The following is a 25,449-nucleotide window of genomic DNA, read 5'->3' as shown; positions in this document are numbered from 1 at the left end:
TCTGAGCACCAAAGTCAAACTCCCTTGTTGCACCAAGCGTGGGAGAGCGTAAGTGCCCGCAGCGTAGACGGGAAGCTGATGATTGAAGGAGGTAAAGGCGCCAAGCTCTCCAAGTTCTCCAAGCAGGAGCGCCGGGTGTCCTGTCTATTTTGCAAGCGCGTGCGGGGGGCGTTGGGGCTTGTTGAGCGCGCTTCAAACTCACTTTTTTTTGTCGTGCCAAGCGTGTGTGCTCATGCACGTGCGCACCGCGTGAGTGGGGACGGGACAATTTAAATTGCAGAAACTAAACTCGGCAAGCGCCACATGCTCAGCGCTAGCGTGGTCGCAGCCTTAAGCTCATCCTTCTTGCTTTTTCATTTTGTATTAACTGAACACTTGAGATGTTGCTGTGGTTCTATTTATATGTAGGTTTCTTTGTGGGAAAAGGCTCTCTGCAGCAATTCTGTGTTCAGCTTTTGTGATTTACTGCTGTCAATTGCTTCCTCTGGGCAACCATGCATCTACTCCCTAGACATACCATGCCAATCACAAGGTAGTGAGAACATAATTCATGAATAAGAGGTCCGGAATAAAAGCACATAGTTAAAGGCATCGTCTTCCAAAAATACCTGGTTTCAAGATGCAGGTCCACTTATCAACTTATATTAGAGCCGCAGTAAAGTGAAACCCCCCCCACCAATACATGGTTAATTATTATTTTATCCTAGAAGGCTGTCGCCTTATTTTTCTGCCATCTTTGGTGGCTGCTCTTAGAAGGCTGATTTTTCTTGGTCCCGTGGTAGAAAAAAATCCCACACGATGTCATGAGTGAATGCCTCCAACATAATGAAACCCCTTTGACGTCAACCCCCAGTTGATGCCACAGCGACCATAACACACAGGTAACTGCTGCCCTATGTTCAGTGACAGTAAGTAACACAGCAGTACATTTCTCACTATTTTGAATGTTTCGCAGATTCTTAGAATCTGCGACCAACATTCTCCAAATCAGTCACTAGATTGCTAATGTAACACCTTTTGCCCCCCCCCCCCCCCCCCCCCAATCGCAGATAGGGACCATGTGGGGAAATCTACACTTATGTTACAATATACTTTCCTTGACGAACCTCCTACATATTCCTCCCCCCAATCCATAGCTACCTTCCCTCATTGGAATCAGCGCACGACAGCGTTATTTTCTACTGATAACCAGAACATATGAGATAAAGTGCCGGGATAGGTGGTGTAACCAGCAGGAATACATTGCAGGAGATACGCATGTGTGGATATCCATGGACTGTAAATTCAATATATAGGGGATCAGAGAGTCAAATAAGTCTCTCTCTGCCTTTTAGTTTTTTCTCCTAATTAACAAACACTGCCAGTGTATATCTTGCAAAAATGATTTGAAATGCCTTTTTTTTTCTTCTTAAATCTGAAATGATTTATTCTTTATTTTTATAAAACTGTGTCCGACACGAACGCCACACCTGTGTATATGAAAGGGGTCAAAACCTCCAGCTCGCTCACTTGCCTCCCCAAAGGGTCTTACAAATGAGCAATATCTCCTCAAAAACCATCACACTGCCAACAATAATTTCAGGTCTTACCCTCAGTAATCCTTGGTCCCATTTACTGGAAAAATATGTGTAACACCTTTCCCCCTCCCCCCCCCCCCCCCCCCCCAATCGCAGATATAGACCATGTGGGGAAATACACTTGTGCTACCGGGTGTGTGCGTTACCTAATAGGCTCACAGAAGACCTGAACCTCCGCCACTGGGAGCCTGGGGTTACCTGATTCGTCGTACACAGCGCCTCCACCTGTAAGGGTTCCCACCTGAGTGGGATGGTCCTCTTACAGGAACCACAATAATAAGACACGCATACAGTGTATGCTAATAACTGTTTACTATTGCTAATGCTAATAACTTCGGTACCTGTATCACACAGAATAATGCATTTAGCCGTACACATAGAAGTGCACCGGGTGCACACATCAACATAAGTATTCCCCAGAGTACCTTATGTCCAAACCCACCCACGTGTGATGGAGATAGCGCTATCCCTGGACGTGTTGGTGCACTATTTATAGATACCTGCCCGGGGCTCCAGCCCGCGGGTACCGCTATACAACCTGTATGGATCCGTCTGATCCGATGTCCTCCTACGCGTGGGGTGACTTCCAGTGTGGATAATATCACCACAGCTCCACACCGTCTGTACCTTGACGGGGATCCGCCTGTACCCGGCAGGCCGCAGTCACTGCTTGGCTGGGCCTCCACGAAGATAGTCTCTATGTAACTGAGGGGTCTGAGCCCAGACCCAGCAATCAGGCTGCTCGACACTGAGGGTGTCCTAACTTAACCACATAGCTAAAGGGGCAGATCTCCTTACGTAGTGCCTGTCCCTGAAGCAACCACAAACTGGGGAATGGTAACTTATCTGGGACCTCTGGGGGTAACTAGGCCTAGTGCTAGGGGCTACTGCTCCCTGCACACACACCCTAACTCCCCCAGCTCCAACTGACACTCTTTTTAAAAGCTGTCTAAACTGTCATCTCTCACAGCTTCACTGGTTGCCTAGCAACATGTAACTGCAGCCTCTCTTACTTGTCCCTATTCAGAACTGCCAGCGCAGGCTCCCTTGCACTGAAAAGGCCTTAATTGCAAATGCAGCCGCCCTATTGACTAAGCCGCAGCATGTGACAATCCCCTGAGGGATACGGGGGCTATACACTCCCCCTGGTAAAATCCCAACGACCTCGCTTGGGTAGCAGACATATAACAGAGAGTTATATAATGGAAAATGCATTGCATAGGATACACAACAAATCACGTTGATACCCGAGGCCAGCTGAGTCTCATAGTGGGGTACCCCTAACTAATTGAGTGATTGACTCCTTGGAGTCTTTTGGAGCTCATGATCGGGGGCTAGTGTCTCTGATCCCAAACCATCTCCTCCCCCTGGTAGAAGGAATAGTAAGGGGTCTTGGTGCCAAACTTTTACCCGGCCAATCACAAGCTCCGTGTAGCTCTGGCTGGCTGACGCGTCAGCACGCAGTCAGCCACGCCGGAAGGAGCCGGCAGGGACCTCCAATAACAGAGGCAAGCAGCTGGTGGACCCAGAGCCTAATACTAAGGCCCCACTGCCTCAGACCACGCGTCCGCACTGCAGATAGGCGGCGCGTGGAGAGGCACTTGAGGCTTTCTGTGGTCTGTAGGGAGCGGAGGCCGAGGCGGGGGGGGGGGCATAGTTTTAGCAGAGTTCTACTCCCCCCCTCCTCCCCCATCCACAGCTCCCTTCCGATACACCCCCCTCCACAGCTCCCGCCCGATACACCCCCCTCCACAGCTCCCGCCCGATACACCCCCCTCCACAGCTCCCGCCCGATACACCCCCCTCCACAGCTCCCGCCCGATACACCCCCCTCCACAGTTCCCGCCCGATACACCCCCCTCCACACGCGGATAGCTGCAGCGGGGGTCGGTCTCCCGGGCTGCAGGAGGGTGCTACTGCCGGCTGAAAGATAAGCAGCTCCCCCCCTACACATGCCCTCACAGCTGATCCCTCCGTCGAGACACACACACCTTTCTTACCTCTTGGAGGCTGACCGCTTCCGCCCCCGCCGCTGATAGGCTCACGAGCACACCACGTGACGCGTCACCGCTCGGTATCGCAATTCTCTTGCATCCCCCGCGTCACAGCGCGTAGTGAGCCGTGCAGCGAGGGGGGACTGGGACCGGCTCAGGAGGAAACCCCTGCAGGTGAGTAACGCGCGTGCGCCGCTGGACGCAGTGGGACCAAAGCCTAAGAGTGTAAGAAATACATGAATTCTCCTAAACATTATACTACTGTAGGAACTCAGAATGAATAGTATAATTCACATGAAAAAGGAAGAGAAATTATAAAACATACTCTTTTGCAAGCAGCTGTCTTTCAGGAAAACTCAAGTATTTACAGTAGTTTAATTGGCCAGATCAGTGTACAGTATAGTACTGTTTTATATAAAAATGTTTTCGTAACTGTTTAAAAAATAAAAAATACAGGCATACCCCCGCATTAACGTACACAATGGGTCTAGAGCATGTATGTAAAGCGAAAATGTACTTAAAGTGAAGCACTACCTTTTTCCCCACTTATCGATGCATGTACTGTACTGCAATCATCATATACGTGCATAACTAATGTAAATAACGCATTTGTAACAGGCTCTATAGTCTCCCCGCTTGCGCACAGCTTCGGTACAGGTAGGGAGCCGGTATTGCTGTTCAGGACGTGCTGACAGGCGCATGCGCGAGCTGCCATTTGCCTATTGGGCGATATGTCCTTACTCGCGAGTGTACTTAAAGTGAGTGTATTTAAACCGGGGTATGCCTGTATTGTTTTTTATATGGTGTGTTTTTGTATTTACTCTTAACTACACATTGGGGGAAGATAGAAGTGTCACAGTCATAGTGTTCTGATTTTTGGAAATGTGGTAAATCTGGGCAGTGGTTCACAGTGCATTATCTGGGCAGTGGTTCACAGTGCATTATCTGGGCAGTGGTTCACAGTGCATTATCTGGGCAGTGGTTCGCAGTGCATTATCTGGGCAGTGGTTCGCAGTGCATTATCTGGGCAGTGTTTCACAGTGCATTATCTGGGCAGTGGTCTTTTTACACCACATCTCTGCAGTGTGCATATTTTTACTGTTAGAGGCATGATGTGATCGGCAGATGAAACCTGCCTTTGTTCTAGACTAGAATCTGATCTTTTTATATACAAAAATGTAGAGTTTCCATGGAAACAAAAAATCTTTAGTTTGTAGCTTCTTTGAAACGTTATGGGCATATCTTTTACTTGCTGAAGAAATAGGAATCTGTGTGTATGTATTTTTATTTGTAAAGTGGTCGTCATACACAATTTACAGAAGTTGCATACCATACATAACAGAAGAATGGTACAATATAGTGATTCAAATAAAAAGTAAGATTTGAGAGGTAGCAGTCTCTCTGCCTGAAGAACTGACTCTCAAAGCTTGTCACAGTCCATGAACTGTGTTCCCCACAACTAATGTGTTTGATGTGATGGGCAAGCTGGGGGGATCTTTATTCTAAGAATTGGGGCCAATGCTATGTTGTTTTCAGTGTAGTCTCTTCTGGTGAACCAAATCATTATGGCTTTTGGATCAGAAGCAATTGGACAGCAGGAACTTTTTCTCAGCATTTGACGATTATCAAACCTGTTTGAATTGGAGAATCCCCTATAACATTTGGTTGAGTATAAGACCTTTTGAGTGCAGGCTTCAGATAAATGTAGACTGGAAACTGCAAACCTCATTTGATTGAGGGTTATGCAACAACTTTTGACATTTTTATTTTTTGATTCCATAGAACACAAGACTTAAAGAAGGTATCTACAATATTAACCCTGATGAAGAACCGTTGCGTTCAGAGCTGCTGAGTGGTAAATTTACGGTTTTGGTAAGTGTTGAGATAATACCAAAAGGGTGAAGCTCAATACAAACACTGAATAAAAGAGCCAAGATAGGTTGGGAAGGAGACATAGCACAATATACTTGCTCACTCAAACACCAATTCTGAATACTACCTGGTTTGGACTAGTGCCTGAATAAAGGTCCCATACTCAAGGCCTAACATTAAAATATAAATACAATATTTCGAAAGTGTGTACTAGTGCCATTGTTGATCCGTCATAAAACACTTGTGGCTCCACTCTGCTCGTGTTTACTATAGATCAGCAAGATTTGTGCAAATAATGAAGTTATGTGATGGCCTGTCATCGTACAGTATTTACTTGGTTTATTCAGTCCATAAATTAAGAAGATATACTAAGCAGTGAAATGTCTTGCCAGCTTACCATAAAATTGTCAGATCACACACTGTAGTGGGTGTCTTTTATTTTAATGTCATTTTTTTTATTTTTAGTGTGCTGTAAAATGTAGACCACAGAAAACAAATGTATGTTTTAATAGCAGAATTGATGATGATGATAATAGCAGGATGGATGGATGTTATAATAGCAGAATGGTTTGCTTTACATTTCCAGCCTGGTAGAGATGCAAATGGAGCAGCATTAGCTTTGTTCACTGCTAGATTACACCGACCGGATGTTACCACGCATAAGGCTGTTCTGCAGGCTATTATCTATCAGCTAGATAAAGCCATTGAGAGGTAATTTATTGATTCTCTTTAAATGTTATGCGTAATCACTTACATCCCTTCCTTCCACCGGAAAAGGAGGCACTGAATAGCTCTTTGGAGAAATAGTAAACCCATAGACTGGTGGTTCTGTGATGTAAATAAAATAGTTTGTGAAAATGACAAGTTGCTTACCACACATTTCCTGCTAGAGTGTATTTTTCTATCCGACAGAGCATTGGTATTTCAATAAAATAAATGTGTTAGGAAATCATTAGCCAGACCGTCACAACAAAACACTTAAAATGTTCTCTCTACCGTATTTTTACATACTACATAATTTGTGTTTAAATCCTCTGCAGCTGTATTGTCTCGTCAGCTAAAATACAGGGAATTTGCATTTTTGGTTTCTTTTAATATATAAATTGAATGTACTCTAACATTACTTTTTAATCATTTGTTTTCCTTACAATGACACATTGAATTAGTAGACTAATTAATGTAGGACTTGCGTATTCCCATAACCTTTTGTTGCGCCCGGTACTACTCAAGATTAATCCTTGAAAGCAACCACCAGAGCAGGTTTTCAGGGCAACACATTCCTAAGCAAGTTGTCTTGGTGATAATTAGCACTAGGTTAAGCGTTCATTAGAAAACCTTGAAAACCTGGCCTTTTGATTGCACCAAGGCTTCCTAAGATAGATCTCAAGTCAAGAGCAGACACATTTTAACAACTTCCTTGCTGGAGGGGCGTTCAAGATTGAGGGTGGTGCATTAAACCAATCGATTGAAGTCAATGGGAGTTGTCATGCAAATGTGGCACTATCGCAGTTTCATGCATAATCCCCATACAGTGGTTCTGATTCAAGGTAACATTTTCTTGGTTCAGGGACTTTTGACAGTGTAAGGATATCCCAAGTCTATCCTGTCCTTAAACCTTCACCGTCAGCAGATCCTTCAAAGTATTGCAGAACTTTGATTTGTCAAATGCCCCTGCATTTAAAATGTCTTGTTCTCCAGTGTGGTGGCGGCCGGGGAATAACATATTTAAAATTATTATTAAATAGAATTGCATAAGAAATTAAAGCAGCAACTCTACCTAATAACCCATTTTTAATTGAATTGATATTTGAAAATAATTACTGGGGGGGGCTACCCAGAGCTGAACCACACTTATCAACTCGGCAGACAGCTGGTTGTTGAGGTACCTCGTGGTATAGGTAGTGGCAGTAGTTTGTTTTTTCTCCTGCGTCACGCAGGCCAATAGGAATCCGTCCGCAATGGATGATGTTGCAAAGTTTTATTGTCCCTCGCGGTGCGAGAGATTTGAACCAACGTTTCGTTTCCTGTGGAGGGGACTGAAATGGTTGTAACTTTCCCAGTAAGTATGTCGTAAACCAGCGGGTTTCGGAGCTGAAAATAGTATGATTCAGTTCCATGGACCCCTGTTTACCATCCTGTTTACAAAAAACAAAACTGCTTTGAAGTGTATAATAGAGTAAATTGGATATCATGCAGTAAAATGGGGAAAGGTTTTTTTTATTTTTTTAAATGTATTTATTTATTTATTTAGAACAAGTGAACATTAACATAAAGCGTCAATTTCTTGGTTTCCAAGTCTACCCTAAAACGGCCTAATTAAACATGCTTTTTGAACTCTGATATTATAATGTGATACCGTCAGCCAAAAGAATATACATTTTGTAAATTCAGAACAATGTTAATATCCACAAAAGCTGATTTTAACTTCTGTGTTCTATTTTGAACAAGTTTTTTTATATTTTCTAATGAGAAATAAACTCTTGGAAATATATTATTTTTTCAGAGTGGAGACTCAACGAAATGGACTCATATTTATCTATGACATGATCAATTCCACATATGGAAATTTTGATTATGAGCTGTGTGTCAAGATATTGAACCTTTTAAAGGTATGTATCAGCAGGTCTTCGATACCACTGCAAACAGGCCATTCTGCTGTATGATCTCCAACACGAATGAAGGGGGAAAAAATAGCTTTTTTTTAAAGCAAATTTCATTTTTTTTTTCTTTCTTTTTTTTTTTTCCGTTTCATGAAACATTTGCATTCTGTGAATATAGATATTTCCTTGCTCTAGACACAGTTTCCCAAGAGGTTACATGCACAATAAACTTTAACGGAAGAGTGCAAATAAAGTGCTACTGTATATTGGAATAAATTAACATATCTTGGGGTTTACTTCTACATACAACAGCTTCACTGCCAGAGGAGCCTACACTGCATTACTCTTAACACACGAGTGGGCCACACCAGTTGTCAAGGGTCACCAACAGGTCAGATTTAAAGGCAATCCTTGCTTCAGTACAGGTGGCCCAAGTGAAGAGCTGCAGCAGGGATTGCCTTAAAACCTGCCCTGTTGGTGACCCTTGACGACTGGAGTTGCCCACCCATCTCTAATAGGTAATGGGTTAAATGAACTCTAGGGGCAACAGACATTTACAGCTAGATCATCTGTTAATGCATGTATTTGGTGTGTATATCTACGTGTATTTGGGGTTCGGTAAAGATAATTGGGACTGTTGAATGGTATAGGTTGGGCACCATAATTTTGTTGTGGAAATGTTTGTGAGGTACTGTGTTCATGCAAAGAAAAAAGGATAATAAAAGGCAACAGCCACCAAGGCGAGAGGGGGATTTTTAGAGTTCAGTGTAGGAATATATATCTCTATATATCCATTTCCCCATATCCCCTTCAAAGTTTACTGGGGTTGTGCTATTCTAACAATGCTTTCATACATTCGAAGGCTGCGAATGAGCTAAAACTAGTGCTATTCATGCCTTATACAAAAATGAAAGCAATATTAGAATATATTCTGTGAGCGAGATTTCCTGTTTCAGCTCTGCTGTAGAAAATGCTTTTTTGCCGTTCGGAGAGCTAATTAATGGATCCTTTTTTCTGACCAAAACATTCCACTGAATGTGATAGAGTTTTGACAAAATGGGATTTTCTGTGTTTGGTTCCACCAATGTTATGTCATCAAACATTAAGCTTTTTCTGTCAAATTTAGATTTATCAGATTTTATTATTTGTTGTTACACGGTTTATATTTGCATAACTTAATCCAGACCGGTGTGCAGCTTTCACAACATGAACACAGAAATTAAATTGCAGCACAATTTAAAGTACAATCAGATGAGGTAATGCGCGCGCACAAACATCAGCAAGTGTCTTTTCTAGTCATTCTCTCAGACATCGTTGCGTTGTGAATTCACCAGTATAAATGCTTCCGTTTCATTCAGTTAAACTTCACTCTAAACAGAATGGTGATTGTGCCAGAGTTCTTATTACGATGTCAGGTGTTGTTAAAGCAATGTGAACATTAACCATGGTGGCTATGCAGAGGAACAAACTGCACCACTTCATGGCCTTCCAACATAAATTCCAATAAATGCCTCTCTTGAACTGAACTGTTTAGTCGGTAAACCGAAAGGTAAATTAAATATTTTTCTTTTTGGAATTTAACGATGACCGAGTGATATTTATTTTCCAAGGAATGCATTATAACTGATTTCCTTTTCAAATAGATTGGGAATGGATTTAATTTTCTAAATATGGGCAAGGGTTTTTCCTCCTTAGAGACCCCAGATTACAATTATTCATGAAAATGTCTTGTAGGAAAGTGCTTGATTTTATAACTTGGTTGATTATGAACTAACTCGTCAAAACATGTGTGTCTTAACAGAGTTGTTATCCCTTCGTAAATGGACAATATACTGACCCAAAGTCAGTTGCCAGGTTGTTACACTATTCATTTTGGGAAATGTAATGTGGAAAAGCTTGAGAAATGAATGTGTGCACCATGCAGGATTTATTTTATCAGTTAATATAAAGTTCAATCCTGCAATGTTTACTAAAGAAAACTGAATGCTTCTTAGAACATATAACAGCCTCCAACTTGCCTATAAGGTGAATTTCATATGTAGATCTTGTGGAGAAAGAACCTCCTCCTTTGATAAATGTGTTAATGAAATATTTAGCAGTTACGGTCTCCTACCCTTCAGTTGGAAAATGCCATTATTTATTATATATTTTCTATTTTTAACTGAGGGCAATAGCGTGTGCAACCTCATCTGGCTTTCAGAACTCCTGTCTGGAGATCAGATTTATTGCATTTAAAAAAGGGTGTTTTTAAAATTCAGTCAATCACTTGGGACTTCAAGCAAGTATATTTTTAGGAAAAGGGAGAGCTCCATGCAAATACATCATCCTGTGGAGGTTGTTCCTAAAGAACATGAGTTTTCGCCGTGTAGTCTGATCAGCTGCTAGTTCAGCACGTGCAAGAATTTCAGACTTGCTGCCCGTATCTAATCTTAGGCAGAATGGTTTTGTATTCGGCCTTCAAGCTCTTCGCAGAAAAGTTTTGTAGCGATGTAACTATCAACCCCATTGTATAGTTTGCCTGAAGGTAAAATTCTTCTTTGAACTGTATTCTATGTTGCGGAAAAGTCATGAGCTGGCTTCTTCAGTGTGGGTCTTTCTTTCCAGGGTGCCTTTCCTGCACGGCTGTCGTGTGTCTTTATTGTATCCTCTCCGCTCTGGTTCCGAGCTCCGTTTGCTGTTCTACGACTCTTTGTCAGAGAGAAGTTACGTGAGAGGGTACTGTATTACTTCTCTTGCCTTATTTACCAGTACCTGTACATAGAAATGCAGGAAGCATTTGGAGATATGCTATTATATCTGTCATAGATATGCTATTATATCTGACATAAGGTATATCTTGCATAAGGTTATTTCTGACATAAGGTGAACACACACAGTGTTTCGGAGATTAAAAAAAAAACATTTTAGATTAGTTGTGTATTCAGTATATTTCCTGCACTATCGCTGATATTTTTTTTATATGCCCTTCTGGTTTAATGGAAGTGTTGGTTTTAGAATGAGCCCACCCTTACAAAATAGCGGTCTGTTACTGTCTTGTCTTTTCCCCATCCTAGTGTATCTCAGTGGGTTATGTCTCTTTACATGCATATATTCATGTACAAAACTATAGTGTTCTCTTGATTGATTCTGTTTTTCTCCTGCATGCTATACCAGTTTTTACTACTCAACATGTTTTTTGGAAGTTATATTGGATAACATACATTTTTGGTACCTTATAACTTACTCTGACGATCTGGACTGTCTAGGATCTCTGAAGAGTTAGCATTTTGCAAACGGTACATGTTCCCTTTAATTTTATGCCATTTTGCAGTAATGTGGCAGACTGCTGTATTAAATCAGTTGATAGTTGAAGTCTGTACAAACAGTAGTAAAATAAAACGTACGCTCATATTTGCATTTAATCTTAAGAAAATTCTTCACTTTGATCCTGTAAATTCACAAACTTAAAGGGGCAGTCCCCTCCTAACACCAATGTGCACCAATGCCAGGAACCCATTTGGTTAAATCTAGGTATTATTATTATAACCAAAATCTGACATCAGTATTTTGAATGATTTTAGCCTGTAAACATGGCAAGTTGAGCAGTAGATGTTATCATAGAGGTGCAGTGAGAGAACTGATGGGGGGGTTTGCATTTTTTGGGCTGATAAGGGAGATGGAAGGTAAGAAAAGGGGGGCGACAGGCAAAAAGGGATGTCCGCCTGCCTCCCAAATGTACCGAAAGTGAAACCTTGCTGAGGTTTGTTAGGGCTTTGATGTCCTCTGAATACTGCATTATTATAATTTTTTTATGTCTTTGCAATGAGATTTTGTACAGGCAAAATGTCTTTCCCTCTGCCTCCCTTGCAGTTACTGGCTTTTTGGCCAGGGCAGGATGACGGTAGAGGAAACACTTGATTGACAAGCACTCAAAGCACAAAACGCTTCCTTGGGGGCCTCTATTTTCAAAGAAATGAGAAGCAGCCAAAGATGCTTTAAGCGTGGTTGCAATTGCTTAAGAAAGCGAAGTAGATTAGTAAATTGTTTACAAGATATCGTTTATGGCTAGCAAGCAGGGATTGTGCCTTTTTAACGGCAAATTTGCAACATCTGCAAAAAATTGAGCATCATTAGAATTCTTCACTGTTTGAGAGACTGTAGAGGAAATGCTATTCTGAATCTTAACTAAAAAAAGACACCATCTGTTCTCTCCTGTTTTTCCTTAACATAGGTGCGCACAGTTAAAGCTCATGAGCTCGTAAACCACATACCTAAGGAGTCGTTGCCAGAACACTTTGGGGGAACATCAAAAATCAGCCATGTTGCTTGGATTCAGGCGTGTGTCAATTCCAGGCAAGGGCAAGAAAATGGAGACTGCATGGACCATCTGTTTGTTATATGTAAACCAGAACAAAACCCTGTGAGTGATCGACTTAACTCTAACTGCACTCAGCAGAACGTGACTGATAATACCAGACTTATACACAATCATTACCACGAAAACAGGACTAAAAATTACCACGCAGAAGCACACCGAGTAAGTGGCGGTGTGCACTGGAATGGTTCTGCGGTCAGTGGCAACTACGACTGTTGTGACAAAAGCTCCAGTGCAAACACAAATTGCAGGAGACCTCCACCTCAATCAGAAACCCCTCCGGACACTCCTTTGTATAAACAGCCTGCTGACAATCCCTCCATCCCGCCTTTACCCCAGAAATCTCGACCGCTGCCTGCAGGCATGGAGCTGTCTATACACATGCCGGAGGAAGGCGGGATGACGGTACTTGGTTTGGTGCAACACGTCAAGAGGATGAAAAAGAGAGGAATTTTTCAAGAATATGAAGAAATTAGGAAGGAACCTCCAGTTGGCTCTTTTGATGTTTCCAAGTAAGTTTGGGGGACATCCCTAAAGTAGTTTGGGGGGGAATGGGTAAGTTCCTGTATAATCATGTTACAAATTAGCATGTCTGTTCTTTTTAGCACTGTTCTTTAGCATAGAACAGCATTGTGGAATTATCACAAAGCAACTTTTTAATCTGGGCCCGGTCAGTCTTTGTTTGTAACATTTTATTTACTCTTCATTAAGTTTAAAATTATCATTTTGTCTCTACAATTGGTTGAATTGTGAGTCGATTAACAAAATAGGAATAATGAAAAAAGATTGACCAAAAATGTAAATCTCAAAGCATTAACTTGAGTATTTGATGGCTTCATTTTTAAAGTTACGGAATAATTTAAATATTGTTCTATAGTCCTAAAGGTTGTACAACAATTTACATTTTTAACTTGAATGCACTTTTAAATTGAACTTTTTTCCCTTAAATTACTACAATCTTAGGTGCTTAATGCAGCAGTCCCTCCAAAATTATTATTATTAATATATTTTTTTACATTTGTAACAGGGAGTCCTCATGAGCTGAAACATTTTGAGCTCCCATGGCCCCCTGGTTCCTGAGAACATTGACTTTTGAAGGCCCTCAATGACTGAACTTGAAAACCTATGGTTTTAGACATTAGTTGATACTTAATGGGTCTATACTCCTTACTCTATACCAGTGGCTCCAACCTTTTTTACCTTGTGCGCCCCTAACAGACAATTGTTTTTCTGCAAACCCCTAATTAATTTTACTGCCTACTCACCAGACTATTGCTAACAACGAACAAACGATCCCAGGCAGTTGAGTGTCCTGAGCTCGTGTGTGCAAACAGCATGGGTGGTATTGCTGTCAATCATTGAGAGCTTCCAAAGTCATGCCCCTCAATTCCTTGCTATTGTGGGGTGCCACCTCTAAAGCTTCTGCTGTAATTTAGCCGTATGCCACTCACACAAAGGTGCGGTTTGAGGCCTTACTAAGTGTGCAATCTAAACTTGGGATAGGGAGACCACTATACTGCCTGGAATCTGCCTTTTTATATATTTTTTCACAAGCCGGAGATTACAAGACCAATATTTTCAAAAACATCTGAGGTGTAGTTTTCCAGAGCTCATATTTGTTTAGTTGTGTCTCTTGTCTGCTTTTCAATGGTATGGTAACGATACTGAATTTTTTATTTTGGTGCAAAATGGACTGTCACGCTTTCCCAATGGTTCTTATTTTAGTTCAAAGTAAGGTAATAAAACCAATACCAAAAGTAAATACCAAGTCAAGTAATCCATTCCTTTATAATGAAGCATTAAAGGAAAATATAAAAAAAGTACTTTCAACAACTGAATGAGTAACTTAAAGTAACATTTCAATACACATTGCAAGATTTTGGTGCATTCAGAAATAAACATGTAATATATAATTTGGGTCATAAAGTGCATTCAAACCAAATATCTGTTTCCAGGGGTGAGATTAATTTCTATAACGTTATGCATGCTTCAATGTAATCGGACATTAATAGCTGTCTTTACCAGTAATATCATAATATTTTATTCTCAGTCAGCAATTTATCAAAGCAATTTAACACAAAATTTAATATTTTGATTCATCACAATCATTTTGTTAAGTCCAGTATCATCGGTTTGTTAAAGGATCAAATGTTTGGCATAAAATGTTATGGTTAAAGAGCAGTTTTAGAGAAAGCGTGAAAATGATCAAGCGCCACAAAATACCAAATTTGTAGAGGCATCTTAACTGAAAACCTCAATTTACAATTTTCCAGCTGCCAAAAAAACATGCTTTGTAGATGGTGCTTTGTTACAGGGTTGGGCGGTATCAACATTTTCACCACGATAATATTAAGAAATATACATAGTGATACATTTGTTCAAATAAGTCTGAAAATGTTCTAGTAAATCTAAATATAATGTGTTCTAGAACATCTAAAGAAAATGTATTTATTTTAGAACACAGTGCCCTTCATTCCTAAACACTTTCCATGTCTGCACTTCACCTTTTCTCACCTACACTTATCCCATCACCCTAACATCCCCCTCATCCCATCACTTTCACCCGAGATACTCCCATTTAAAAACATTTCATTTATAAAATGTTATAAATATATTGAACATCTTTCGACTATGTAAATGTAAAATAATTCTTAATTAAGGGGGAGAGTGGGAAGGCAACTTGAGTCAAGACAGCACAGTGGCAGCTTCAAAGCTGTACCTCTGACAACTTGCATACTGTAATATTACGATAACAGATAATCTCCCGGAGTGCCGATATGGGAAATGATCGCAATATTACTGAATATCGGTATATCGCCCAAGCCTACTTTGACAGCACAAAAGAATAATTTTCTTCGTTACTGAAGGTCATTCTGGTGCATGACCCCACCGGCAATGTTCCTTTTTTGGTGATTTACGTTTGAGTGGGTTGTGCCACCACTTAACATGACCATTAGCAACTTCCTCTTGGCAAACTACTCTATTTCCAATGTCATTGGATACACATTGCTTGAAGTCCATGTGTGTTCAATGGCACATATGTGATTGTGGTTGGCTTGCTGACATAGCTTCCTTATTGGTGAATGTCTCGCCTACTAAAGAATCCAGTTATTTGAAGAATGACAGGTCCCTCTAAGTGCCTGACTCGTGTATGGCATGATTCATAGTTTGTCATTTATGGAAAAAAGAAAATGTTACCTTATACTTCTTTTCCAAATACTATTCCACAGAAATCTTGCTCTAAATGATTATTTATGGAGACTCAACTATGGCTGAGTGCACATTTTCTAAGAAATATTTAACACTGACCAACAAACACAGTATTGTTACCTTAAAGTCTCAACTATAGTAGTGCTTATTTCCAAAGTATTTCACTGATTTTGCAGCGATGTGTCTGATTCAAGTTATGGGTACTTATGTATATGTTTGCTGACTGGCTATTTCTTCTGGGGTTTATTTATTTTCACTTCAGAAAGCTTTACAACCAAGCAAAGAATCGATACAGCGACGTGTTGTGTTTGGACCAGTCAAGAGTTAAATTGGGTCTTATTGGCACAGATGAGGTAAGCATGCATATGTTTCTAAAGAGACCCTGGAATTAGGGATATGCTGTCAGAACATTTCTGAAAAAAAATTATTTTGTTAAGCGTTGTCTGAGTATACGCATATTGCGTAACTCCGTGTTTCCACAAGTTAGTTTTTTTTAATTCATTTATTTATTTATTTTGTAAATCAGAAATCTTACCTCTTAATACTTGTCTTTTGTTAGCAACACTGCACACTTTAAAGGTGCAGTCCTTCCTATCAGACTATAACCAAAATAAGTGGTACAGCTCAACCCCGTTACAACGCGAATCCGCTTATAACGCGATGCAAGCGTGGCTCCCAATTTTCCTATTTATGAATACTTTACACCACAATTATTGGTATCTTAAATACTTAATGTATAATTGTATGCATTGTACAATAATTTCTAACGCGATCCGCTTATAGCGCGATGTGATTCTTTGGACCCCAAGCACAGCGTTATAATGGGGTTGTGCTGTATATGCAGTGAGTTAAAATGTATTGGTTGTCTTCTGAAACAATTTGTTCAGTCTTATTCTATTTCGGTGACTGTAAATTTCCCCTTTTCCACATATGTCGAACAGGACCTACTCTCCTCTTTGCATTTGCTATGGGCCTGGTCCACTGGATACAAGGCATGCACATTCAGATTAGTCAAGCTGGAGGAAACGAGATAAAGATTCAGGCAGTGTTGGAAGCATTACACCAATAAAAACATTTAATTTTGTAACAAAAATAAGTTTGTTTTTTTTGCTTTACTCTCCAAGTACTAGCATCTTCAGCTTTCTCTAGATTTTGTTTAAAAGCAGACATTATTTGAAAAGATGAAGAAAACATTTAAAATGTGGAATGCAAACTAGCCACAAGGTGGAGCTAAATATTAAGGAATCTTCTAATCTATAAAAGGTATCTTTTCTATATACAGTATTTTAATATTGGGCAACATTGTCAGCACAGCAGCAACTTAAATGGACAAGGGGGTAAACATGCACTGTTGTTCATCCCCTGAGAAATTACTGTGACATTTCAGTAAAGTAAAGAGGGAATTGTGCTAGGCACAATCTGTAGGTTGGTGATTAACTCGCCTTATTGTTTTTTGTCATTGAAAATTGTATTTAGAACCCTGACTTCCATGCATACTCTTTCTCTGATACTGCTTATTCCATTATTGCGTGCACAGATTTTACTATAGACAAATTACATCTACCTTGTATTAAATACAGTGGTTTGCCTGTTTATAGTATTCTTGATTAAGCAACTAGTGGTAGTCAAAAAAAGCCTCTGAGGAGTTGGATGTATTTCCTCTAAAGAGCTGTCTGCACACAAATCAAATACAGTCTTGAAAGGTCCTTGTGTATAGGCAGACTGCTTTATTTCATTTATAGCTCTTGATTATTGTCACGGTTTATAAGAACATGAACATTACTCAGATTACAAGATCTTTGGTGTGAGACGGTGTGCCATTTTGAACCATGTTTTCCTGCATTACGTCTTGTATGCTAGGTCAGTGAAGCACTGTGTACACGGCTAGCATTGTATAAATAAATTAACAAAAAAAACCTACATGCATATCTAATTGAGTTCTTGTAAATAGCAAGCAACTTGTTTGTTCCATGAAAAGAGTGTGTATCCGAAACATAATCTAATTGGGCATTTCTTATTCTTGTAGACCACTGATTACGTCAATGCCAGTTTCATGGATGGATATAAAAGAAAAAATGCATACATTGCAACCCAAGGTAGGATGATAACCCTTTTAGAATTAATTTGAAATTAAAACATTCCTTGTTAATGTGGAGTATTAGGATACCTTTGGATTGAGTAAACGTCTAAATGAGACCTATATAAAAAAAAATATACTTGAGAATACCAATATGTAAAAACAAATGTCAAAGAATTCCTTTAAAAAAAAATAAAAATGAAATAATCATGATTTATTAACTGTATTTAAGCTTCTACTTCAAACGGAAGAAATGTATTAATACAGTTGTCAGGACACACTGCCATTTGTGAGCTATGGTTTTACCAAAGCTAATACTGTTGTTACTCATACTTATTTTGGGTAAAGGAACCGATTTTATTGAACATATTAAATGAAGTACATAGGAATTTGATAAAGAACAAATATTAAATATAAATGCACATTTTTCACTTGTGCACTTATTTATATATCCTTTTATGCGCTGTTCTGTTGGTTCTCAATTTAGTTCGGGTTTGTTAGCACTAATAATCAGTGCAGTATTTTATTTCTCCCTGACACATCTGTGCAAAGACTGAATGCAAAAGAACATATTGTACAATTACTTCTTTTTTTCCCTCCCCAACATAAAGGTCCCCTGCCAAAAACATTTGACGATTTCTGGCGAATGGTGTGGGAACACAAGGTTTTAATCATTGTAATGACAACTAGGTAAATGTACATTACAATTGCAAGTAAGATTTCTCCAATGGTATGTATAAGTGGTGAATAAAATCCACTAACATATTTTTGGTGACTGTCAGTATTGTGTTAAACCTGCACATTTTGATCAGACCTTGGCTATGAAAAAGCCTCAAGGATGCACTAATATTAATTATGTTGTGCCAGTAAGACAGTATGAAAAAGCTTTGCCATAAAAAAAAAAAAAAAAAAACATTTTCCTATGTGGGAAATGGATTCTCCGTAGCAGGACCGTGTTCATTTCAACCCCGGAGACCCCTTGCTCCCCTAGATACTGACATCTGAAGGTGGTGCTGGTATCTCATTTTTATCTGTTTAAAAGTCCTCCAGCACACGGGCCAATAGGAAGCCACAAGGGATAACGTTGCAGCTTCTTATTGGCCTGGGGGAGCTTTCAAACAGATTTTCTGTGCCCAGCAAGAGCTGCTAAAGGTGGCCCCTTAAGATGTAAGTTTCACGGGGTCCCCACAGCTGAAAAGCTGGAAATAACGCGGTTCTGCTATGAAGACCCCTCCCCCTTCAAACCTAAGCTAAAAAAAAGCACTAAAGCCACTTTAACGTGGGTGTTTAGGTTTGGTTTCCCCCATTTTTTTTATTTTTTTAAAAACTATTACTACAGTTTATTTTTTTTTAAATGTAGCAGTTTTTATACCCCTTATGCAATAACTTTGCAGGAGCCTTTATCTTGCTTTTGTATGACTCAGATTCTCTTGTACAGAGTTGTAGTATTCACAGTTTTTGAAAAGGACAGATGTAATTTGTTGTTTGTGACTCCCTAATGCCCAAAATATAATGAAAAAGCATGTGGAATATACATATATATGTATTCCAGAATACATGTACAGCCTGCTTTTTGCACCCCCATGTCAATAGAAAAAAAACTAAATATATATAAACTGTAAAAAGCGTTTAAAGAAAAGTGTTTAAAGTTAGAGAACATTCAGATATTTTCTGATTCCCTACAAGGTCTTGGTATAAGACCTAAGTAAGGGGGGTGCTTATGCGTGTGGGGAAAAAAGAGAGATGCATGTGTATATATATAATGTATATTCTCTTTTGCTTAGGGTCATAGAAAGGGGTCGAATAAAATGTGGACAGTATTGGCCCCTGGAAGTTGGAAGAAATGAAGACTCTGGCCACTTCAGTATCAGAAACATTCACATCGATCTCTTTCAAGACTTTAAACTTACTCACTTGGATGTATACAATAAGCAGGTAAATTATACCAAATGTTTCCGGTTTAATCAGCATGGTGCTATTGTTTTCAACTGAGAATGAGACCATGAAGAGAATGGAAACGCAAATAATTAAAAAAAAAAATATATATATTATTATTATTATTATTGCAAAATAGTTGTATTTTTGGTTCTTTCTAGCTGCTGGTTTTGGTGTTTATAACCTTGTGCAACTTTACACACTAAGCCTCAAAAAGAAATGAATTAAATCCTGTTTATGGCTAAATATGGCCACCAATGTTGAGGGATATAATTTATGGCCACTAACAAACAGGGAAACAATGCTGCATTATTTGCCATAGGAACAAATTAAGTAACACTTTTTAACTTTTTTTTAGAAATGTAAACTTGGAAAACAAAGATGTTGCATGATATGAACTTGACAATACATTTTATTTTTAGAAGTACGCCTCCTTTCACCTTGGATACAGCAGACTTTGTCCGTTATTTACGGGGTATTTTTGTCTGGTTGAAAAGTGGATTAGGAAGGTAGAATGGGGTTATGAAGCTTGCAATTTCATTCCTTCCCAGATAGTTTTGAGGGCAGAATGAGGGCAAACTTTCAAACCAGAATTCAAATTTTCGGATGAAAATGTCTTCTACATGTTATAATGCAAAAGTATTACTTCTTAAAAGAAGCTGTAACGGCAAATACACGTGTTTGGATAGACACAAGGGGCATGGCAAATCTGCTCACAAGTGAGGCCAGCGGCTCGTTTAACTTTTAAGTCGCATAGGCAGTTTTTCTTGGAGTACTGCAATCAAACAGCAGTGGCGTGAGCAAAATTGTTTGCTCAACTTGGTAAATCTGACAGCTAGTCTTATCGGCAATATGGAAATAGCCACTATATCCTGTTAATTTCCCTTTCTGCAATAACAGTGCGTGTTGTTAATACTTTGCATGCAAATACACAATTGGTATGGTTACTCTTGTGATTTCAGTATTGCCAATGTACAGTATGACATTAGTACCGTCTTACAGTACATGCTTTTCTTTCTACAGACTGATGAAAGCCGGAGTGTTGCCCATTATCAGTACATGAGCTGGCCAGACTTTGGAGTGCCCAAGTCCGCTTCTGCCATGCTAGATTTTCGATCCCAAGTGAAACAACATCAGACAGTGGCCGTTCAAGCTTTGGGGTCTGAGTGGACTGGGCATCCTGCAGGGCCGCCAATTGTAATTCATTGCAGTGCAGGAATTGGGAGAACAGGTAAATACGTTTCTGGGTAAATAACAGTTTGCAGATTCATTTGTATTGTTTTCATCGTAACAAATGCCAAATTTCTGTCTTAAATTGTGAAAAACGAAGTTTGTGTATAATCTGTTCTTTTAATGGTTGCCAGTGTCCTGTAATACATGATGCAAAGAAGTGACTATTGCTAATAAACTATTGGCATTGGTCCCCATTGCTTTTCTGAAATCTGCACAGGATCTTTTTATTTGAAGCAATATACTTAAATAAGCAATTGCTACTCCCACTATACCTGGTATAGCTTAACGGTTTATTAGATGTTCTTTAAACCAGGTACCGAATGAGTTTGCCAATTGAATATTGCATTTGCATTAGTTTAATTACAACCCTTGTCTATTTTTACAGAACATTCAACCTGTTTTGGGTAGTAGTGTAGGTATTCTTGTCAAGTCTGAATACACAGGTGGTGTCTGTTACTTGGCTTAGAACAGGGGGGCACAAACTGGGGGACGCAAAATTTTCTGAGGAGGGGGGTCCCACGGTGCTTACACAGGTCCCGCGACGCTTAGAGACCCTGCTCTCTTCCCCACTACATTTAAATTAAATGCTGTGGGAGCATACGAGGCCTCTGTAACTCCCTCTTACATGCTCTCAGCCGGCTTCTGTCGACACATCGCCATGACAACGCAACATCAAATGATGCCACCGATGCGGAGAGAAGGTAAGGGGGGTGGAGGGGGGGGGTGGCGAGCAGGCAGGAGGGTGCAAAGAAAAACGTTTGTGCACCCCTGACTTAGAACACCCCCAGTGTCTACAATGTTTCAGCAAATGTGTGTGCAACAAAGGTTTTGCTTTCATTTTATGTACATGTACAATCATGTACAATCCATTTACTGATGTATTTGATCAATAACTTGCGGATGGTTTCCATAGTAGAACTTAAAGCAGCATTTCATATGTTTTGGCATAATTTAGTAGGCATTAACAGCATTTTGGCAAAACCCATACAATTTTTATTATCTTGGCTTTCTGGCAGTTACAATCCATGGCAATATAGTCATACAATAGGGGTTTCCCGGTTAATAATACACCTTGCTCTGCCGTTTACTTTGCATTTCTGTCATTTTATTGTTCCATTAGCAAGGTAATAGAGATTCCACATTACGTGGAACTCATTCTCTCCTCGTAAGCACGTTTGGTGAACTTATCGCTGTAGAGGGAGAGGGGGGTTGGCCCGGTATTAAAGGGGTTGCACCCCATATGGCCACCCCCTGACCTCACCAGGGAGGCAAGGGGTTAACTGGACTGCGGTCCAGGAATGTGGCTTACACCTTGTCATGTCAGGAAACTGTATGTTCCCCTGTTCCCATGTTTCATTATAATCCTGTATTTTAATGTTTCAAAGTGCATTTCTGTATCTCCAGTTCTGGAGGTCACAGAGAGTTGATATTTGGCCAATATGTGGAGTCACTGTAGGCATTAAGAACTGGCAAATTTCGACCCACTGAGCCCACCAGAATGGAACTTATTAATATGTGTAGATATTAAAGAGTATATGTATGGTATTTTGGATCTGCTCTGAAAAATGCAGACTCCATCTGCTATGCTAAATAGGTCAGGAAGGGCAGCCGGATGATTGAGCCTAAGTACTAATCAACAGATCAAGTACTAATCAACAGACTCTGCCACTGTAATTGTTACCTGAGGGTGGAGAATCATCAAACTGGAGTGGTTTGTAAGTGTTATGTCTACACCTACAAACAATGAAGATCCTATCAGATACTTCATTTGGTAGACTGGTCGTTGCCCCTGATTGACTTATGGGGCTACAGAAATAAGACCCTCAGAGTCCCAGTACACATGGGCTAACTAGCTGGGGGGCATGGGTTAATCTGTGTCTCCACGTTAGGGATTGGATACAGATAATTGTTCACCAATAGTCTGTATTCATGTTAAAAATAGGGTTACACAGGTATATAAACTGTGTCAACCCTACAGTTTTGAGTTCTTCTTCTGATACCATCTTGAATGTCACTGGATTGCTGGAGAATTGCTAGTTGATACTTCTCCATCCCCCAACCCTAAGTAAGTGTTACCTCCTTGTCTGTTAATTGTACTATATTGCTGTGTTCACCTTTTTTAAGGAATAAATTATATTTTATTATATCCAAGCCTCGTTCAGTTCAACCCTGATATTTGGTGTTCATTATATCTTGTCATAAGCTACCGTGACAATCGCTTTGTTCGCGGAGTCTGATTCTTCGTTAGCAAGACAATGTCTTTCAGGGATTACGTGTTGAGTGAGATATGCAATGTTGCCGTATGTTTCCAACTATTTGTCATTTGTACTGATTGTTTGACATACACATCCTAGCCTTCTGTCACTTGCATGTATAAATCAATACGTTTTCTCACGCCTCCTGTTTCTCAATAGGCACATTTTGTACATTGGATATATGCCTGTCCAGACTGGAAAACATTGGAACAGTGGACGTATTACGGACAGTGAAGAAAATGAGAACTCAACGGGCTTTCAGTATTCAAACGTGGGATCAATATTACTTTTGTTATATGGCAATTATTGAATACGCACAAAGAAAAGGTCTTCTTGCCCCTGTGGAATGGTCAGACACTGACTTTGAGACAGATAGCGAGTGATTATTTCACCTCTATGGTACAGAGACATTTATGTGGGGTTAATTCTGACCATTTCCTGGTCCGTCCTAAACCCAATAGTGCTGGAAAGGGCTGCCACACATTGCCATGCAGTGCATTGGAGGCCCTTTGAGGGTTTTGACCTATTAAAGCACTGGAAAGTGTCATCATAATTTATTGTAGCATGAATGCAATGGAATAACTTGCACATCATTTTGTAGACTTGAAGTTAACTGTACTTTTTTTTCCCTTAGCTCTTGTCCACAGAAGGGATTAAGTATGTAAAGTGTCACAAACCCCTCTGTAAAGTGTGTAGTATCTTGCAGATTTGTGTAGTACTTTTTAGGAATGATGTAAATTGTATTGTTCTTTAATTATTGCTTCAAAGTCTAACATTCAACCAACATTACCAAGTAGAAGTCCTTATACCTGGTTATTTTGGCACTATTGTATATTTCTGTATAGCTAACTAAAAAAAAAAAAATACAAGTTTCAAGGTTGCAACAATATGTATTGAAGATTATGCGGAGCTAATGACCATTTTAAACATGACTTACTGGTTAAAAAGTGTTATGCAAACTGTTACTCGTTTACCTTTAATCCTTTCGACACTGAAAGGTTTAAGACAAAAAGCCTTAAGATTTGTTCATTTGTATTTCTTTTTCCTTATGTTTGTTAGTGGGGTGGGTCATAAAGGAAAGATGAAGAGGCGTGTATGTGAGATTTTTTTCACCTGACACTATAGTGCAGGGTTTTGCATACAATAAAACACTGCCTGCATTGATGTGCCTTTTAATGTATGTGTAGCACAAAAGTCATCAACTATCCAAATTAAAAAAAAAAAAAAAAGCCTGCATTTGTATTCTCAGGGGCCTCTATTTTCCATTTATTTGTGGGATAGGAGTGAATTTTTCTTCCCTCCCTTTATCCTTGTGTACCTGGATGTGTCTTTAAAAAAAAAATGTTCGTGTTTTTTTGTTTTTGTTTTTTTTATCAATACTGTATATTTTTGTTTTCAATTTATTTATGTAATTATGTGTACTTTGAGACCGTATTATTTTTTTTGGTACGACTTTACATGACCATGGCGAGATAAAATGAATCTAGCTACTGTATTTAGAAACCTACTTAATCCAAGTAAATGTTTATATGCTTTGGGATTGCTGCAAAAATATGCATTTATTTCCTTGCTATATTTAAACTTGTAGGACCTATTGGTACGAGGTTGGCAAATCAATAGAAAGCTTCTAGGTTGAACTTGTATTTCAAATTAAATATTTCTTTAGTCTTTATTGCTTTAATGTTTTGTTCTTTTGTGTTCTAATATAGTTTTATTGCCTTAATGCATCAACTTTTTTTTCCCACTCTCTCCCTAAATAATTATATAGTTCTTTATAGTAATGCCTAATTGTGTGCATTGATCTCCTCTTTTTTTAAATGGACACTTTCAGATTCAGCTCCATATTAGTTTTATATTTGCACTTAGACGAGCAATACATTCTGTGGAGGAGTTTTTGTTTTGTATGATTTGATCAAAGAAACCACCAGCTGCTATTTATCAAAAGCAGGGCTTATTTGGGGGTTAAAGCAGCCAGCGACCAGGCATAGAAAGAAATAGTTGACTTGTTCCATTAGCTCATGTTATGCCACAAAAGCTATTTTTAGTAGATTAATGTGTCCCTGTGTAGCTGGACTAGATGTAGTTCAGTAATTCTGTCCCAAAGTTTAGTCCATCTCCCAAAATTCAGAATCTGTGACCAAGCACATGCCGAGTCTGGAAGTAAGAGGCAACGGTCTTTCAGTGGGACCACTGACACTACCTTCTTGTGCCAGGTTTGGTTGTACAAGGCTTGTTAAAAAGAAGGCACTGGTGTGGGTGCGTGCACCCGGCGTTGTGCGTGCACGTGGCACGCGCATTTCATTTATATAGTTGTAAGCGGTGGCGTGTAGCAGAGGTACAGT

The 25,449-nt window shown here is 39.6% G+C and overlaps 1 protein-coding gene across 7 annotated transcripts in view; it reads left to right on the top strand.

Moving 5' to 3' along the window:
• The window catches only part of LOC142498664 (tyrosine-protein phosphatase non-receptor type 9-like), a 56,073-nt gene extending 31,296 nt beyond the window's left edge, over positions 1-24,777 (top strand). For 3 of the 7 annotated variants that reach the window (XM_075606921.1, XM_075606928.1, XM_075606944.1), the window contains 11 exons: positions 5,354-5,443; positions 6,030-6,154; positions 7,947-8,052; positions 10,648-10,758; positions 12,254-12,909; positions 15,870-15,960; positions 17,634-17,703; positions 18,296-18,374; positions 19,469-19,619; positions 20,643-20,850; positions 23,267-24,777. In XM_075606921.1, the coding sequence (XP_075463036.1) occupies positions 5,354-5,443; positions 6,030-6,154; positions 7,947-8,052; positions 10,648-10,758; positions 12,254-12,909; positions 15,870-15,960; positions 17,634-17,703; positions 18,296-18,374; positions 19,469-19,619; positions 20,643-20,850; positions 23,267-23,490 (1,911 nt within the window). In that variant the 3' untranslated portion in view covers positions 23,491-24,777. The remainder of the gene's footprint in view (positions 1-5,353; positions 5,444-6,029; positions 6,155-7,946; positions 8,053-10,647; positions 10,759-12,253; positions 12,910-15,869; positions 15,961-17,633; positions 17,704-18,295; positions 18,375-19,468; positions 19,620-20,642; positions 20,851-23,266) is intronic. The other 4 variants (XM_075606962.1, XM_075606968.1, XM_075606953.1 and 1 more) reach the window with 3 other exon arrangements.
• Positions 24,778-25,449: the final 672 nt, after the last annotated feature.

This window comes from Ascaphus truei, chromosome 1 (genome assembly GCF_040206685.1).
Source record: "Ascaphus truei isolate aAscTru1 chromosome 1, aAscTru1.hap1, whole genome shotgun sequence".
Lineage (NCBI taxonomy): Eukaryota > Metazoa > Chordata > Amphibia > Anura > Ascaphidae > Ascaphus > Ascaphus truei.
This window is presented reverse-complemented; position numbering and strand designations above follow the sequence as displayed.